Here is an 18,386-nt window from a genome sequence, read left to right as displayed (position 1 = left end):
ACTTTGAAGGCCGATGTGGACGGTAAAACAAAACTCTTTTGTAGTGCCGAGGATGTGGAGAAATACTTCGATGACATTTGAACTTCTTCATAAGTCAGTGTGAGTAGTGAATATCTGGCTAATCATCTGATTGATTCTGAGTTAACTTTTTGTTATTAAGGAGTAACGTTATGCGTCTCCTGTTCTGATTTAGATTTTCCCCTCGATAAGAATGTGGGCGTATATGTTTATGATCACACACTTGTTTTGTTTGCAGCACATAGTTCTGGCTGCCGTAAACTCGATTTGCTTTTTGTTTGTCTGTCACAATTGCTGTAAATATATAAGGATTAGCTCATTAATGCATCGATATATTTGTGGAAGTAGTCTGGATCTATTCCATCACTAAATTGTAATCTTACAGTATGATAATCTTATGTTTTGTTTTTGTTTCTGTGTTATGCATGTCTTTAAATGTACAGTGTGCTCCCCACTTTTTTCACCACCTAATCCTATTGTTGTTGACAGCAAGTTTCTATAATAATGATGGCTTTTAATTCCTATAAAGGCCTTAAAATAATTAATTTAAAGATTAGAAGCCTTATGTCTAAAATAGATCTTCTAAAAGCCTGGGCAAATCACAATAAACCTGATATTATTACAGTCTGTGAAACATGGCTACATAGTGGCATATCTAATAATGATGTTGAAATGGATGGTTACCTGTTATACAGGGTTGATAGAGGATCCACAGGTGGTGGAGTGGTCACTTATGTGTGTTCCAATTTGTGTTCTCAGCTTTCTATCCCTAAAATTGGTCCAAATGATTTTGAATGTGTTTTTGTTAATATAATATTACATGTAAATAAAACACTTATAATTGGAAATATATACAGGCCGCCCTCTGCCCCTTCTGGCTCTATGAAGAATATATTGGCAACCCTAAGCTCTTTAGAAAAGAATAATGAATGTATAATTCTAGATTTAAACAGTGATTTTAACAGCAATTGGCTTGACCGATCTTCAGCAGGAGACAGAAATCTAATTAGTAATGTGAATTTATCACAACTGATTAACACACCTACCAGAGTAAATTTACAATCATCAACATTAATAGATTGGATACTTGTAACCAACCCTGAAAGGATATTATCCTCTGGAGTCATGTCAGATTGTTTAAGCGATCACTGTGTAATATACTGTGTGTGGAAAATTAAAATGTCTAAAGCGCACCCCAAAGATATAACACTCAGACAGTGTAAATATTTTGATGTAAACCTTTTTAATGATGACATGGGCAATCTATATACCTACTGTTAATGACGCATGGGACTTCTTTTACAGCGAGGTTATGAATGTGATCAATGAGCATGCTCCACTTAAAACAGTCAGAGTAAAAGGGACTAGTGTTCCCTGGATTAACTCAGAACTGATTTCTCTGTTTAAGCGAAGAGATGTTGCTTGGGCCAAATTTCGCCTTACTAGAAACCAGAGCGATTGGGAAATATATAGACAATTACGTAATAGTAGTAAAACTAAAACAAAGAATGCAAAGTCTGAATACTATAAATCTAGCGTTTAAGAATCCAAGACAATTCTGGAATAAACTTAACACTTTACTTATCCGTAACAAAACAGGGCGAATTAATCAACTGAATATCAATAATGAAATTTTACAGAACCCCACAATAATTACACAAACTTTTAATGAACATTTTGTTGCAGTCTCTCAAGCTAATGAGACCCCTTATTCACATGCAGTTTTCAAAAATCCCCCGCCCCAAAATCTTTCTTTTAAACTGATTTTACCTATAGATGTTTACCAAACTGTAGCAAAATTGAAGTTGAGTACTGGTGCTGAACCTGATGAAATGGAATCTAAATTTGTTTTTTTGGGCTCACCTGAATGCTTATTATAATGCTATATTATTATGTGAACAGCTTATGAGGACTTATTACTTATTACTGTCAATGTAACCCTGTAGTTTATTGTATAATTTGGGGAGGTGGTGGACTTGGGGGGGAGCATACCGTGAATGATGTCTTGATGAATTAGTTTTATTTTGTGTTGTTTTTCTTTTTATATGTGTTATTGTGTAATGTCATGTTTTGTGCATTTGTGGCTCTGGCTGTTATTTTCTCATAGTGATAGAAAGGACCCTCTTGAAAATGAGATGGTACATCTCAAGGGGCAATCCAAAATAAAGAAAGAAAGAAAGACATCCAGGGCCAGACAGGTTTAGTTTATTGATAGGCTTTTATTTAATTGAAAAAGTAAAACATATTTGACTGTATTATTGCATGTGTTATATTGTGTTCTCACTTACAGTTTGGTCCTAAACAACATGAAGTCCTAAAGAAGTCAGGAAAAAGTGACAAAAATTTTGAAAAAGTGGCAAAAACGCTAATAACATTTCGGCAAAAAAAGTGACAAAAATGTATTGAGAACCTAAATTGTTATGCGGGCCGGATCGTAATCTGTGAGGGGCAGGATTTGGCCCGCGGGCCTTGAGTTTGACACACGTGCCCTAGGCAATCGCCGGCCCAGAGTGGTGGCCAGGATAACATCCATGCTGTTCAGTAGATAAAGTTACTGCTGGTCAGCCTTCAATGTGGAGAGAAGATCAGAATATAATAACTCAGCTATCAGGGCATGAGGAGGAGGCAGGAGGGCTCGGAAACATGTTCGCTACGAGGCAGTGTGAATGCGCTGGTGAGTTTTAAGGTTACTACTCTGAGAAAACATTTTACCACATTGTTCACACCAGTATGGCTTCTCACCAGTGTGAAGGCGCTGGTGAGATGTAAGGTTACTACTCCCAGAAAACTTTTTTCCACATTGTTCACACCAGTACGGCTTCTCTCCAGTGTGAATGCGCTGGTGTTTTTTAAGGCTATATCTCTGAGAAAACATTTTACCACATTGTTCACACCCGTACGGCTTCTCTCCAGTGTGAACATGCTGGTGAGATTTTAGGTGACCACGCTGAGCAAAAGCTGCCCCACATTGATCACAGCTGTACGGCTTTTCTCCAGTGTGAATGCGTTGGTGAGTTTTAAGGTCACCACTCAGAGAAAACATTTTACCACATAGATCACAGCTGTACGGCTTCTCTCCGGTATGAACTCTCTGATGAATCTTTAAATATGAAGACGATGTGAAGGATTTGTCACAGTGTTGACAGTGGTGACATTTGGGTCCCTTTCTTCCTCTCCGTTTCTATAGCAACAGACAAACAGAGAGAGAGAGTTAGTGAACAACCTTTAAATCCTAGACTTGCCCTCACTCACAATTTTAACTCATCATGCATAATTTATGACAAAATGAAGGAAAATATGTCCCGGTTGCTGACATGTTATTATTGAAGGAAATGTACTCTTCATAACTTTTATAAGTTCCCAAATATTCTAAATTTTTCAGGGAAGTTGTAATGAAACAGCGAGAGAAAGTTTGGCAGACGATCGCGGACCGCCTGAATGTGTAAGCTGCCTAAAAATATACCTCGCAGCTACACGTCCACCCCCCCCCCCCCATGCTTTCCTTCACCACAATCCTGACTGTGGATGTGCTGAGGGAGTTGCAAAATCTGACCGCTTACAAATCAGCTGGGCTAGACAATCTGGACCCATAGTTCCTAAAATTATCTGCAAGTATTATCACTTCCCTATAATCTGTATTAACTTTGACCGTGTAATTATTGCTGGTGATTTTAACATTCATGTTGACAACCCCCAGGGCCGAGGGACCAAAGAACTGTGTTGTGTTTTTGAGAGCTATGGACTGACTCAGCATGTGACACAGCCCACGCACAATAAGGGGCACACTCTGGACTTGATTATCTCAAAGGGTCTGAACATTTCCAAGGTTGTGGTGACTGATGTTGCTCTCTCTGATCATTCCTGTGTTTTCTTTAACGGCACTATCTCTCTGCCCAAAAGTGTTCAAACAAAGTTAATCAGAAAACGTTATATCACTGAAAACACCATTGAATCATTCATTCAGCTTTTCTCCTCTACACCCACCCTCACTGGGGCCTCAGTCACTGAGTTTGTAGATAATTTCAACTGTAAAATTAAAGATGCGAGTAGCGATGGACGGGCCCTCGCGCCTCTGCGCGCGTTGGGGTTACCGGCGGACACCGCTCCTTGCGACTGTGCATTTGCGCGGCACTCAGACGCCACAAGTCGTCAACAATGAAAAGGGAACTCCCCGCTGAGTTCAACGATACCTCACACAAGACTCTACGTCATACGGTTAGCTGTGAAAATGGGCGTGGCTAAAGCATAGGGGGCGGGTCAAACCATCACCAATTTAAAAGGAAGTCTCTGCTGAGTTCAATGATACCTCACGCAACACTCTACCTTAAACAGTTCAAATGTTATCAAAAGGGGCGTGGCCTGAGTAAGTGGGGGTGGTCATATTATAGGGGGCGGCTCAGTATCACATGTCGACCACACATTTTAAGTTTCATGTAAATCGGATGATGTTTGTCATATAAGGAAGATTTCCTGTTGCCAGCGGGGGGCGCTATGAACAAAAGTCAATTTTAGCCTGTAGGTGTCCTCAGGCCTGGACCCTTGTCCATCGTGAGAAATTTCGGGCAGATACGACAACGTACACTCAAGTTACAACAACTTCTTTGTTCATCGCTTAACACTCAAAATGGCCGCCACGCCACGCCCACACCGTCTGACGAAAAGTTTTTCTTTTAATAACTTTTCATCGTTAAGGTGTTGGGATGGTACAGACCAAGTTTGAAGTCCATCGGATGAAATCTGTAGGAGGAGTTTGTTAAAGTATAGCACCTTGACTTTTAGGCCTACTTCCTGTTGCCACTAGGGGGCGCTATGACTTTAAGTAAATATCGGCCTTCATTTGTCCTCAGGGTCGGACTCTTATGAATCCTGAAAAGTTTCGAGGTAATCAGACAACGTACACTCGAGTTACACCCACTTCCTGTTTCGGCGGCGAAACGCACAAAATGGACGCCCTGCCACGGCATCGCCCTATGACGAAAAGTTTTTCTTTTAACAACTTTTCATCTTTAACGTCTTAAGATGGCACAGACCGAGTTTGAAGTTGATCGGATGAAATCTCTAGGAGGAGTTCGTTAAAGTACGACATGTGGAAATGGCCAAAATCGCACTAATTTCTAACTTTGAATTCAAAATGGCGGACTTCCTGTTGGGTTTAGGGTATGGCTCTAATGACGTTTTTTGTACATCTTGACATGTTACATACGTGTACCAAGTATTGTGAGTCTACGTTAACCGCACTGCAGGTGCTCAATTTTTTTAACTTTGCAGGGGGTGCTAGCGAGCCATTGTTGTGCGCCTATTCCCAAAACCCTTAAAATTGGTAAATTTTCACCAGACTTGATGCGACCGCCAAATTTTGTGAGTTTTGAATATGTTAAGCCCCTCAAAAAGCCAATTCATTTGCCGTAATATTAATAATTCCTTCAGTTTCAATAGGGCCTTCGCAGTTGTTGGCGTTCGGGCCGTAATAAGGTTAGGGATGCACCAAATCCAGATTTATGGGGTTCGGCTGAATACCAAATCCACTGGTTAAGATTCTGCTGAATCCGAAACCGAATCCTCCTCCCATCCTCAGTCCATTAACACACCAAACACATTAATGAAGTAAACAGTGACTGTCCTTCCTTTGCTACTTCTGCTTCCTGCTTCTTACAGTGCAGACGCTCTACTGCTTGCTCCTGCCTCTGCTTGCATATTTCTGCTGATAATCTTGCTTTTCCTCTGAGAGAAACTACGAGCAACGGCTCTGGATACTTATAAAACACTGGACTATACATTTTTTATAGACATAGTAGGCTATTGTCATTTTTCAACATTTTTCTGCATGAGCGTGGCCTACCAATAGCTCATGCCTGTCAAAGTGACTGTAGCTAAAGCTAATTAGCAGCAAGATGCCTTCCTTCTCCATGGAGGACTACTACAAACTCCTTCAGAAGATTGCAGCTCTGGAAACCAAAATGTACCGGTTAGAAGTAAACGTGGAAGTGAACGGATCATGTGGAAAGGACACCACTTTACCACTGAACCAAAACAGTGGACAAAAGCCTGCCAACACACGGCTCACTAGCACTACCAAGTTTCGTGAGTCTATGTTAAAAGCAAAAGGGCTCAATTTTTTTAACATTGTAGGGGGCACTAGCGAGCCATTTTTGTGCACCTATTCCCGAAACCCTTAAAATACGTAAATTTTCACCAGACTTGAGGTGACCGCCAAATTTGGTGACTTTTTGAATATGTTAAGGCCCTCAAAAAGCCAATTCATTTGATGGGAAAATAATAATTCCTTCAGTTTCAATAGGGCCTTCGCCGTTGTCGGCACTCGGGCCCTAATAACACAATTTCATACGATCAACCATAAAAACCAGAGGAGCCAGTTGAGGTGGTTCGGGCATCTGGTAAGGATGCCCCTGTGCGCCTCCCTAGGGAGGTGTTCCAGGCACGCCCAGCTGGGAGGAGGCCTCGGGGAAGACCCAGGACTAGGTGGAGGGAGGTCCAGCTGGGAGGAGGCCTCGGGGAAGACCCAGGACTAGGTGGAGGGAGGTCCAGCTGGGAGGAGGCCTCGGGGAAGACCCAGGACTAGGTGGAGGGAGGTCCAGCTGGGAGGAGGCCTCGGGGAAGACCCAGGACTAGGTGGAGGGAGGTCCAGCTGGGAGGAGGCCTCGGGAAGACCCAGGACTAGGTGGAGGGATTATATCTCCAACCTGGCCTGGGAACCTCCGGATCCCCAGTCGGAGTTAATGTTGCTCGGGAAAGGGAAGTTTGGGGTCCCCTGCTGGAGCTGCTCCCCCCGCGACCCGACACCGGATAAGCGGACGAAGATGGATGGATGGATGGATGGACAACCATAAAAACCTGGAGGACATCATACAACACCTGAAAACCTCCTCCTGTTGCCTTGATATTCTACCGACGGGTGTGTTGGGACCAAGCAGTTGGTTAAACCTGATTTTAACCAAAAAGGCCTCCGATTGAACTGACCGGAGAGACAAAAGACACACGTGAGCAAGACAAATAGATCGTTAAACTCTGGCGAGAGATTAACTAACGAACAACACACACAGTAAGAGGCTTTTACACAGTTCAGGGCTGACGTTAGAACTAGTGTGTTTGGTTTGTTTCATTAATGAGCAAAGGTTATTGCTACCACTTGTTTGCCATTAATGTGATTTGATTTTAATCATGTGCTACTGGTCCATGTCGTGATTATTAATCTGTTTCTGTGAATGTATCATTTGAGACTGTGTATGGTTTGTGTTTGAGACTGTGTACATTGCTTCACTCCTTGGAGAAGTTTATTGTCAGCAAGAAGTCAGGTGTCCGCTCGCTGAAAGTAGCGAGGAAAATAACACTCTCGTTAAACCAAAAAGATTCTGCTGTAACGACAAGTTAGAATCTCGAGTAACGAAGAGAGGGGTTATTTTCAAAACCACGAGATCAAGATTTACAGTGTTTTCCTTCTGTTCAAGTTTCTTTATACACACACACACACACACACACACACACACACACACACACACACACACACACACACACACACACACACACACACACACACACACACACACACACACACACACACACACACACACAAAGTGGTTTGAATCCTATTTAAAGAATAGGGACTACTTTGTGTCTATAGGTAATTATTTATCTGATCATACAAATATGACGTGCGGAGTTCCCCAAGGCTCAGTTCTGGGGCCTCTTCTGTTCAACATCTACATGCTTCCACTGGCTCAGATTATGGAAAACTAAAATAAAATAAGTTACCATAGTTATGCAGATGACACACAAATTTACATAACCTTATCACCTGGGGACTATAGTCGAATACAACAACTAAATATGTGCATTGAACAAATTAACGACTGGATGTGCCAGAACTTTCTTAAATTAAATGAAGAAAAAACTGAGGTGGTTGTTTTTGGAGCAAAAGGGGGAAAGATTAAAAGTCAGCGCTCAGCTTCAAACAACAATGTTAAAAACAACAGACAAAGCCAGAAATCTTGGTGTAGTCATGGACTCAGACCTGAATTTTAAAAGCCACATTAAGACAATTACCAAGTCAGCCTATTACCCCCTTAAGAATATATCAAGGGTTAAAGGACTTATGTCTCAGCAGGATCTGGAAAAACTTGTCCATGCTTTTATCTTCAGTAGACTTGACTACTGTAACGGGGTCTTTACAGGTCTCCCTAAAAAATCAATCAGACAGCTGCAGCTGATTCACAACGCTGCTGCTCGAGTCCTCACTAAAACCAAGAAAGTGGATCACATCACTCCAGTACTGAAGTCTCTACACTGGCTTCTAGTGCCTCACAGAATTGATTTCAAAATACTTTTACTGGTTTACAAATCTCTCAGGACTAGTCGAGACCGAGTCTAAAAAGGTTAGAGTCCGAGTCAAGACCGAGTCCAGGACAGAATAAAATAATGGCAAGGATCTCCGGGAAAAGGCCCAATATGTGTGTCTACGTTTCAACCATCAGTGCAGGTTGACTGCTTTTAGCAGCAGAGGTTGATTGTGGGCGAAAATACTGTGGTTAGCTCGCCGAAACTCTACTGTACATGATCCTTTATTGTCAAAGAAAACAAAAAGAAGTCTGATCTGGTCTCTGACCAGTCGGTCGTTGTTAGAACCATTACCGAAACACATGTATAGGACATTATATAGTATTACTTCATCACTGACTTCATTTAAAACTTGATCAGCCTTTTCTACTTACCTCAACAACTGTCATACTATATTCACCAAACTTCTAACAACAATATGAACAGCAGTTAATTAGTCTTCATAAAGGGAATATAACAGCACCAATGACACATCTGTCTAACCAAGTCAAGGCTTAATACATCCAGGATAGCTGGGAAATCCCAGCCTAATCTGCCATCTAGTAGGGCTGCACGATAGGAGGAAAATATCTAATTGTGATTATTTGGACTGATACTGCGATTGCAATTTGATTCACGATATTGGAGGGAATGATCGTTTATGTCTCATTGAAAAATATTAAAATGAAAATGATTATAGTGTGATGTTTTACAAGGATCTGTACCAAACAAAGATTTTTTTTTTTTTTGTTGTTTTTTTAAGATAATTTTTTGGGGCTTTTCCCTTTTATTTGATAGAGACAGTGGATAGACATGATAGGGGGAGAGAGAGGGGATGACACGCAGCAAAGGGCTGCAGGTTGGATTTGAACCTGGGCCACTGCAAAGGACTCAGCCTACATGGGGCGCACGCTCTACTGGGGGAGCTAGAGGTCGCCCCACAAAGAGGTTTTCTGTAGTCCGTAGGATGGGATTTGTAGTCCGGGACATCTCTGCAACACTACAATCCTTCATTCAGAACACTTTGACACATAATTTGTCTTTAACAAATATTTCCCCCCTCTGTGATTTGGATATCACACTAAGCCATATTGCTATTTTGATACAGGCATGAAAACGGGTCAGGGGTGAAAAAGGTGAGAAGGATATAACCCCTCTAGGGGGGTCCGGGGCATGCTCCCCTGGAAGAAAATGTTAAATATTCCATATTTAAAGCATCAATCTGATGCATTTTGAGATGATTTTTTTGCCAACCAACAGTGTAATATTTCAACTTGTTCTATAGGCACTGCACGCTCACATTTCGGCAAAGACCCGCCCTACTTTGCATCTGATTTGTTATATGATTGGTTGAATCCAGCGCATCGAAACAAACCAGACCCCCCTAAACATTTTCTCATTGAATCTACACGATTCACGTAGGTCACCTATTTTGGTTTCAAAACGGCGAATTTCGCCGAAAGGTGATTGATTTTCATGTCTGTTGATAAAATTGAGATTAATTGTGCAGCCCTACTATCTAGGTTTAGTGAAATAGCCCTCTGCTACTTTAGAGAGGCTGTTGTGTCCTGAACACTGACCTGAACATGGCTGCTATCAGAGTCCACGTCTGCTGCTGGTCTCCTGGGGACCTCGTTGGTATCAGAGTCCCAGTCTGCTGCTGGTCTCCTGGGGACCTCGTTGGTATCAGAGTCCCAGTCTGCTGCTGGTCTCCTGGGGACCTCGTTGGTATCAGAGTCCCAGTCTGCTGCTGGTCTCCTGGGGACCTGGTTGGTATCAGAGTCCCAGTCTGCTGCTGGTCTCCTGGGGACCTGGTTGCTCCGCTGCTCCTGGTTCTGGTTGTCCTCCTCCATTCCTCTCAGATCTCCACTGGGGCTGCTGGACTCAATCTGGATTCTGTTCAGTCCAAATCAAAGCATGCAGAGATATTAAGGATCTGCTGTCTCCTCTCGTTCTCCTCACATCCACACACAACTAAAACAACGAAAAGTCAAAGCAGCGGCTGGAAAACTGGTCCATTTCCTTCCTGGGTACAACATGAACTCAGAGTAGTTTGGAGAAAACAGCATTATATTAAACTGAGTATAAATCTAAAAAGGTAAAAACAAACTACCATAACGCTGGCTTTTCAGTGTCTGCCCTTCACAATAAAAGCCCAGCTTAAATTCACTCAGATTTCACTAACAGGAAACTCAATAAAAAGTGATTTTAGCCGACACTAGATATCAAACAGAAGCTACACACAGCAGTGTAGTCTACGTGATACGCAGGTATATGCAGTATACTAGGGCTGCAGCTATCAATTCTTTTTATAATCGATTAATCTAGCACTTTATCGATCAATTAATCTGATCATTTGTTTTGCATTTTTAAAACAACCAAAACTAGGGCTGCAGCTATCGATTATTTTAGTAATCAAGTATTCTACCGATTATTCCATTGATTAATCAAGTAATATATTATTGAAGAGCAATAATAAACAATATTTGGTTAAATTTTCGGAAAAAGCAACATTTGTATTGCGTACATTGCTTACAATTTCATCTCTCAAAAAACATATTAAGTGCATATAAGTGCCATATTACATTGTTTTGAAAGATTGTTTTTTTCCAAATGATATCAACCTCAAACTAAGGCATACATTAAACATACACAAACATTACATTAAGTTGTGCAACTTAACTTTCAGAACTACAAGTTTCAGCCTGAGACTGATCTGTATATACAAATATATATGTAAATATTAGTTATACTCAACCTATTTTCATTTATGTATTTGATTATAATGTCACACAGCTCTGTTACACTCATGCTATTAGATCATTGATCAGCTGTTTATCCGTGGAGAGAGGGAGGGAGGGAGAGAGAGAGAGAGAGAGAGAGAGAGAGAGAGAGAGAGAGAGAGAGAGAGAGAGAGAGAGAGAGAGAGAGAGAGAGAGAGAGAGAGAGAGAGAGAGAGAGAGAGAGAGAGACAGAGAGACAGAGAGAGAGAGAGAGATGAGCAACAATCAGCTGTTTCTCCGAAGGGATAGCCAACGCGTCAGCTCTTTAGATCAGATCGTGGTCACCACCACTACGGATTTTTCTTGTCTTTGGTAGTTATCGTCGATACCACTCTGTGATGTACTTTAGTCGGTCCTCTTCGTGGAATGGATGATTAAGTTAGACTCCATGTTTTCTGTTGAGATGCTAAAGCTCTGACGTTGTGCTATTATCGTGCTAAGCTAGTTTGATTTTGCAGTAGACACACAGTACAGAGTTTTAGTTTTAATTACGTTTGAACTGATTCCAAACTTTGGACACTTTCTGTCGTTTTCTCCAGCCTGTCTCTTCTCTTAGCCCCTCCCTCCCTATTTACCTCTAGCATGTGTCTCCAGCAGCAGACTGAGCAGCGTCTGTGCGACAGTAATAATGCTCCGTGTAGAAACACCGTCCGTCAGCGATACAACGTTGGTAACATTGATTTAACGAAGCTTCAAGGCAAGTCATTTTGCATCGAGGATTTTTTGTAATTGAATTATTCGAGGAATCGTTTCAGCCCTACAGTGTACCCACTAAGAAATCTCCAGGATTTCCATTTCCTTCTTAAAAATGTGCAATGATACACAACAACATAGTTTTGTGACAGAACTTTCACTTCTGCACTGATTGACCGGCCAGCAGGGCTGGGTAATATTTCAATATTATATCGATATTGTGATAGGAGACTAGATATCATCTTAGATTTTAAAGAATTGTAATATCGTTACATGGTAAGTTTAGTCTTTTTCTGCTTTCAAAGGCTGCATTACAGTAAAGTGATGTCATTTTCTGAATTTACCAGACTGTTCTAGCTGTTCTATTATTTGCCTTTAACCACTTAATCATTACATCATTATGATGGTTATTTATTTAAAATCTAACCACCAACCAACGCTCCATCAGCTGTTTATGAAATGTCATAAATTTGTAATTATACACGGCTCTGCAAAGCCGTCTGCTCTACTGATCTCAGGTCAGCCGCTCTCTCCCCCCTCTGAGGCTGAACAACTGGAGCCAGAAAACCACACTCACAGCTACAGTATTAAATCATCTGTTTCAGGTAATGGCATCCTAGGGTACCGTCTATTTGCTGGATTGTTCCAAGCTAACCGTCGGTAGCTAACGTTAGCAGAGAAGCCCGTTGGTATTGCTCATATTTATGCACAATGACAAACAGTGTTGGACAAGTAACTTCCAAAATGTAATACATTATAGATTACTAGTTACTGGCATTTGAGAGTAATTAGTTATATTACAATATTACTGTCTCTGAATTGTAATGCGTTACACTACTTTTGAGTTACTTTCACCAAAATAACAGTAGAAGTTTGACTTGGCAAACGGATTAATAAAGTCTCCTCTTTATCCACTTTAAAACATCATAGATTATTCATAATATTAATAATGTATAATTAATATGAATATGTAAAGTAAGTAAAGATATAAAAATTAGCAAAAGTAAAACGTACAATAGGCAAGTAGGAGAAACTGAAAATAAAATATTTGTTTAATGCATTTTAGGGAAACTAACGATTATTTTAATAATCAATTAATCTGTTGATAATTTTTTCAATTAATCAGATAAAAAAAAACTAAAAAGCACGAATTTACGTCAACTGCATACACAGTGTCGGCGCATGCGCAGCTCAGCCTTCTCCTCGCTTTGATCTCCGTGATAAAGAGCTTTACCTGAGTGTGTGTGTGTCTTTACCTCGAGCTCTGTCTCCTAAAACGGTCCAATAAGATCAGCAGCTTCTTCTTCTTCTTCTTTTTCTTGTGTTTTGAATGGCGGTTGGCAACCAGCTTTTTGGAGCAAGATCAGCAGCTAACAGACTACACAGGTATTCTCCCGCCAGCCCTAGATATCACAGGGGAGCAACGGCACTTCCGCTTTCCTCCTACTCAGGGCTTTTCACAATAAAAGTTTAAAATGAAAGAAGGGCAGTGGCGCCGCCTGGAGCTCAGGAGGGGAACTACACATACTGTTAATTATATATACACTATATATATATATATATATATATATATATATATATATATATATATATATATATATATATATATATATATATAGATAATATATAATAGTACAGCAGATTAATGGCATATTTCAAGAGAATCGTTCAAATTGGTATAGAAGCATGAAATTTGGCACAGATACTCTCTAAGGGTCACTTTTTGGGAAAAGACACACACACACACACACACACACACACACACACACACACACACACACACACACACACACACACACACACACACACACACACACACACACACACACACACACACACACACACACACACACACACACACACACACACACACACACACACACACACACACACACACACACACACACACACACACACACACACACACACACACACACACACACACACACACACACACACACACACACACACACACACACACACACACACACACACACACACACACACACACACACACACACACACACACACACACACACACACACACACACACACACACACACACACACAGACACACACACACACACACACACACACACACACACACACACACACACACACACACACACACACACACACACACACACACACACACACACACACACACACACACACACACACACACACACACACACACACACACACACACACATGGTCTGTTTCTCTCTTCAGATGTTTTCAGAAACATGTCTCAGTGAACTATTTTAGTCCAAAATGAGATCGTATTCTGAACGAGACGCCATGACAGTCTGGCTTTGAATTTCCGGAGAAGACAAACCCATGTGACGCGTTCGTCCAATCAGCTGCCGGTTTTCATTTCTTGGGCAACAATACAGATTAGCGCCGCCTGCTGTTATAGCGACGTATTACGTCTCGTTGGCGTGTTCTGGGGCACTTTCTGGACCAACACGGGGACACTGATCATGTCGACTGGCTTTACTGTCAACGGTGGGCCGTCGGCTATATGTGTAAGCAGTTTAAAGCAAAGTATAAAATAAGACTTACGAAGAGCTCTCTAATTTAAACTTTCTTTTTTAATGTCTTGGTCATCTTTTTCAAAACGTTTGTCCATTCAAAAGACATTAAATTCTCCAGATCATGTGAGACGTTATGTTTTCTTTAGGGGCCAACACGCATGTCACTATAGCATGATCAGCTATTACAATATCATTGATTTTACTCATCAAGTCTTTCTAATTCAATCCCTGAAATAAACACATCTATTCGACTATAGCTATCCTGTGCATGTGAGAAGTAAGTGTAATCTGTTGTATTAGGGTGTACGGTCCTCCATACGTCCCAAAGGTCGTTAATAACTAAGAAATTGAGGAATTTATTTGGTGGATTTACCTTTCTGGTTGTTGTTGAGCTGTCCTTTGAACTAAAGATATTGTTCAGAACTCCCCCCGAATATAATGACCCCTATCGGTGAACTGTCTAAGACTGTCTGTGTCTTGCTTAGAAAATACATATCAGATATACAGTATATATTCTGTATGTAACAAATGTCAGTGACATGTTTCCTCCACCAGAGGGCACCACCAGTATATATTATTCATCATGAGTCAGTCAGTGGGACTGATGAATATGGTCCAGTATTAAACAAGAAACAAGCTGCAATGTAACCCTATGAATATGGTCCAGTATAAAAGGACAAGAAACAAACGCCTGCATTATTTACCCTAGTCTGGTGACCATGCTGGCTCTATACTCCAAAAGTCCTGATTATTTACATGGACTTTGGAGATATGCTGGCTCTAACACACTAAAAGTCCTGATTATTTACATGGAGTCTGGTGGAGATATGCTGGCTCTATACACGCTAAAAGTCCTGATTATTTACATGGAGTCTGGTGGAGATATGCTGGCTCTATACACACACCTAAAATGTCCTGATTGCTTACTCTATACACGCTGGATTATTTACTGGTCTGGAGATATGCTGGCTCTATACATGCTAAAAGTCCTGATTATTTACATGGAGTCTGGTGGGTTTGGTGATGGTGATTTCGGGGCTGTTTCATGTTAAACTAAAATGATCTTACTCTTGAACTAAAAGGTCTATCTCTGTAAGAGCTACAAAAACCTTTAAATACCAAAATGTCCAGGGGTCTCATTTATAAACGTGGCTTACGCACAAAACGGGGCTGAAAATGTGCGTACGCCACTTCCCACGCAAAGGTTGTGATTTATAAAAAACAAACTTGACGGGAGAATGTGCGGTCCTCCACACAAACTCTGACCCATGCGTACGCACATTTTGGAGACAAAATAGGAATTGGTGACCCAGATGGTGAGGTGGTGAACTGAAGTCAGACTGCAGAAAGTAAATGTGGTATAGTATCGATGTCTTATGCACATCTTCACTCCATATCATCCACATTACCATGAAGATGAAATCCAGCAGTGTTGTTTGCGCTTATACTGAGTTATAATTGTTCCATAAACACCTCCAACTCAAATCTTTAATAAAAATGTGTTCTTAATGTTTAATCGGCGCTGTCTCACCGTCACTGATAGGTGGAATAATCAAGCCTGCATTTACGCAAATGTATTTTCATATTTCATATGTTCTATAATATGTTATTACGATCGAGGGAGAAGGTCACAGGGATGCAAAGAGGCCCTCTGCGTGCAAAGTTTGGATCTGATCCAGATGTTTAAGTTCTGTGAATAACAAGTTAGAGGGGGGGGGATACCAGTAGTTGATGCTGTGATTTTGGCAAGGTGTTAACAATCACGAATTGTTGTAGACTAAACATAAATACTGCGGTGAACCTGTGTGTAATGCTGCATGATGGCCCTGCTGGCCCTGCAGGAGGACTGGAATGGAAGAATCAGGAGAGAAAGAGACTTCAGGGACCATGAGGATGACAATTTAAATTCCCTAAAGCTGAGCTCGTGGATCTATGTACTGAACTGGGTCCAGTAGAGAGGGCAACGTGCTGGAACCGTGCCATCCCGGTCCAAATACAGGTCCTCGCCACTCTGGGGGAAACCGGCTGTTTCCAGAGGGAAATGGCTGACATCTTAGTGATTTTATAAATATTAGGCCTATATATAATCTTCAAATGTATCACTAAGGCTTGTTTGGATATAATATAGTTCTGTTATCATATAGCCTACGTCGAAGCTGTCCCCAAGTGCGTATTATTGATATAGGTAGTCTATAGATCAGGTTTCCCTAAACTGTGTGAGAACAGGCTGAAATCTTAATTGAATTCGCAGCAATTCCTGAACGTATGAGACGTTTTTTGCTTTTCCCGCCAGTCGTCATGATGTGACGAAAGAACAACAACAAATAGTCAATGCTTTGCATTTGGTTCAAAACGGGCATGTACAGGGCAGGAGAAAAGGAAGGTCTACATATGCACACATGTCGGTAATCTGTGATTTATAAAGGGAACATTGCTTACAGAGTTTTATAAATCTGAATTTTTTTGGCGTACGCCATTTTTGGCTTTTGGCCAAACATACACTTTTAGTAAGCATCCTACACAGAGTTTTATAAATGAGAACCCAGCTCTTTACGCACATGATGGCTCAACTGTTTTTCTGCTAGTTATACTTTTTTAAATATTGAGCTTTTTTACATTTTTATTTTACATTAAAAGTCAATAGAACAATCTTCAAATCCTCTTGAGGTATCTTCCTTTTAGGAATGCTACTCCTCCCACATCATTTACACTACAGACATCATTCAGACGTTAAACTGTTCACTAAACATTCAGCTGTTACAGTTGTATTCAGCTTCATGATATCTTTTCTGTCTGTCTGTCTGTCTGTGTGTCTGTGTGCCTGCCTGTCTGCCTGCCTTCACACCTTAAAATGTTCCACATCTTTTATTCATTAAGAATATTTTTACAACTTGTAAATTGTATTTGTGCTTTTTGAAAATACTGAATGTAAAAAAAAGCCGGCAATTCAGTTTTGCATCGGCTTTTACAAAAACGTTAATACAATGTTATTTGTATTTATCTTTTTAAAGTAGGGCTGCTCGATTATGGAAAAAAATATAATCACGATTATTTCAGTCAATATTGAAATCACGATAATTTAACACGATTACTCGTTGACTTCTGGAAAGATGTTGTAATTATTGAACTTAAAAACAGTGGAAAAAGTTAAAATAATCAACAAAAAAAAAAAAAAAAAAAAAACTGAAATTTGCCTTAATACTTCTTATTTAAACTTTATTTTTTCATTCAGAACACAAGAGAAAATAAGAGTTTACGTGCAAAACGTAATGAGCTAAATAATTGTTTTTCTCGATTATTCTGTTTTTGTGATCACTGGGAGCCAAAATCATAATCACGATTTCATTTTGATTAATTGCACAGCACTATTTCAAAGACATTCATATTAATTTGAATCATTTCCACTTTTGCACATTTTCCTACAACTTCACCTTCTTCTTACACATTGAAGCCTGTAGTTCAGCTTCTCAGAAAACCCTCAAATATCATAAATGTTTGGTGTAATTTAACATTTGAATGAAATTTAAACTAATTTAACCATCCTGATGTCTTCGGGTCAAATCTGAACCATTAACAAAAAGTTTCGATATCAGAAATGTGGGTTTCTTTCAACTAAATTGTCCAAAAACAATATATATAACGTGGATGGTTCCATACAATCATTACTCTTCACATGTAAAATAAATGATCAGTTCACTCCTTTTATTGAATATGGGTGTTTTATTCAATTATATAGCATGTAATAAAAGAACTGATACAAGAATGTTGAAGAAAGTGACAAAAATATTGGAAAAGCTTAAAAAATTTGGGGAGAAAACAAAAAAAAATCAACAAAAACTAAAAAAAAGTGACAAAAACGTCTGGAAAGCTTCCAAAACAAACGACAAAACTGTCAAAAGACACGTTGGGAAAAAAGATTTTATTTCAAATTTTTACCAAGAAAAACAAAAAGTTGCAGGTTGAACCATTTCCAACTTTTCCAACTACACAACATCACCTTGTTCTCACACATTAAAGCAGCAAT

The 18,386-nt window shown here is 40.2% G+C and overlaps 1 protein-coding gene across 1 annotated transcript in view; it reads right to left on the bottom strand.

Annotated features, from left to right (window-relative positions):
• LOC114546103 (zinc finger protein 721-like) overlaps window positions 1-18,386 on the bottom strand; it is a 1,066,380-nt gene that overhangs the window by 1,018,999 nt on the left and 28,995 nt on the right. The window contains exons 5-7 of the mRNA XM_028564767.1: window positions 13,082-13,186; window positions 9,930-10,245; window positions 2,745-3,199 (exon numbers count right to left, since the gene is read on the bottom strand). Coding sequence (XP_028420568.1) covers window positions 2,745-3,199; window positions 9,930-10,245; window positions 13,082-13,186 — 876 coding nt within the window. The remainder of the gene's footprint in view (window positions 1-2,744; window positions 3,200-9,929; window positions 10,246-13,081; window positions 13,187-18,386) is intronic.

This window comes from Perca flavescens, chromosome 19, assembly GCF_004354835.1.
Source record: "Perca flavescens isolate YP-PL-M2 chromosome 19, PFLA_1.0, whole genome shotgun sequence".
NCBI lineage: Eukaryota > Metazoa > Chordata > Actinopteri > Perciformes > Percidae > Perca > Perca flavescens.
Note: the sequence above shows the minus strand (reverse complement) of the source record. Positions and strands in the feature narration are given on the sequence as shown.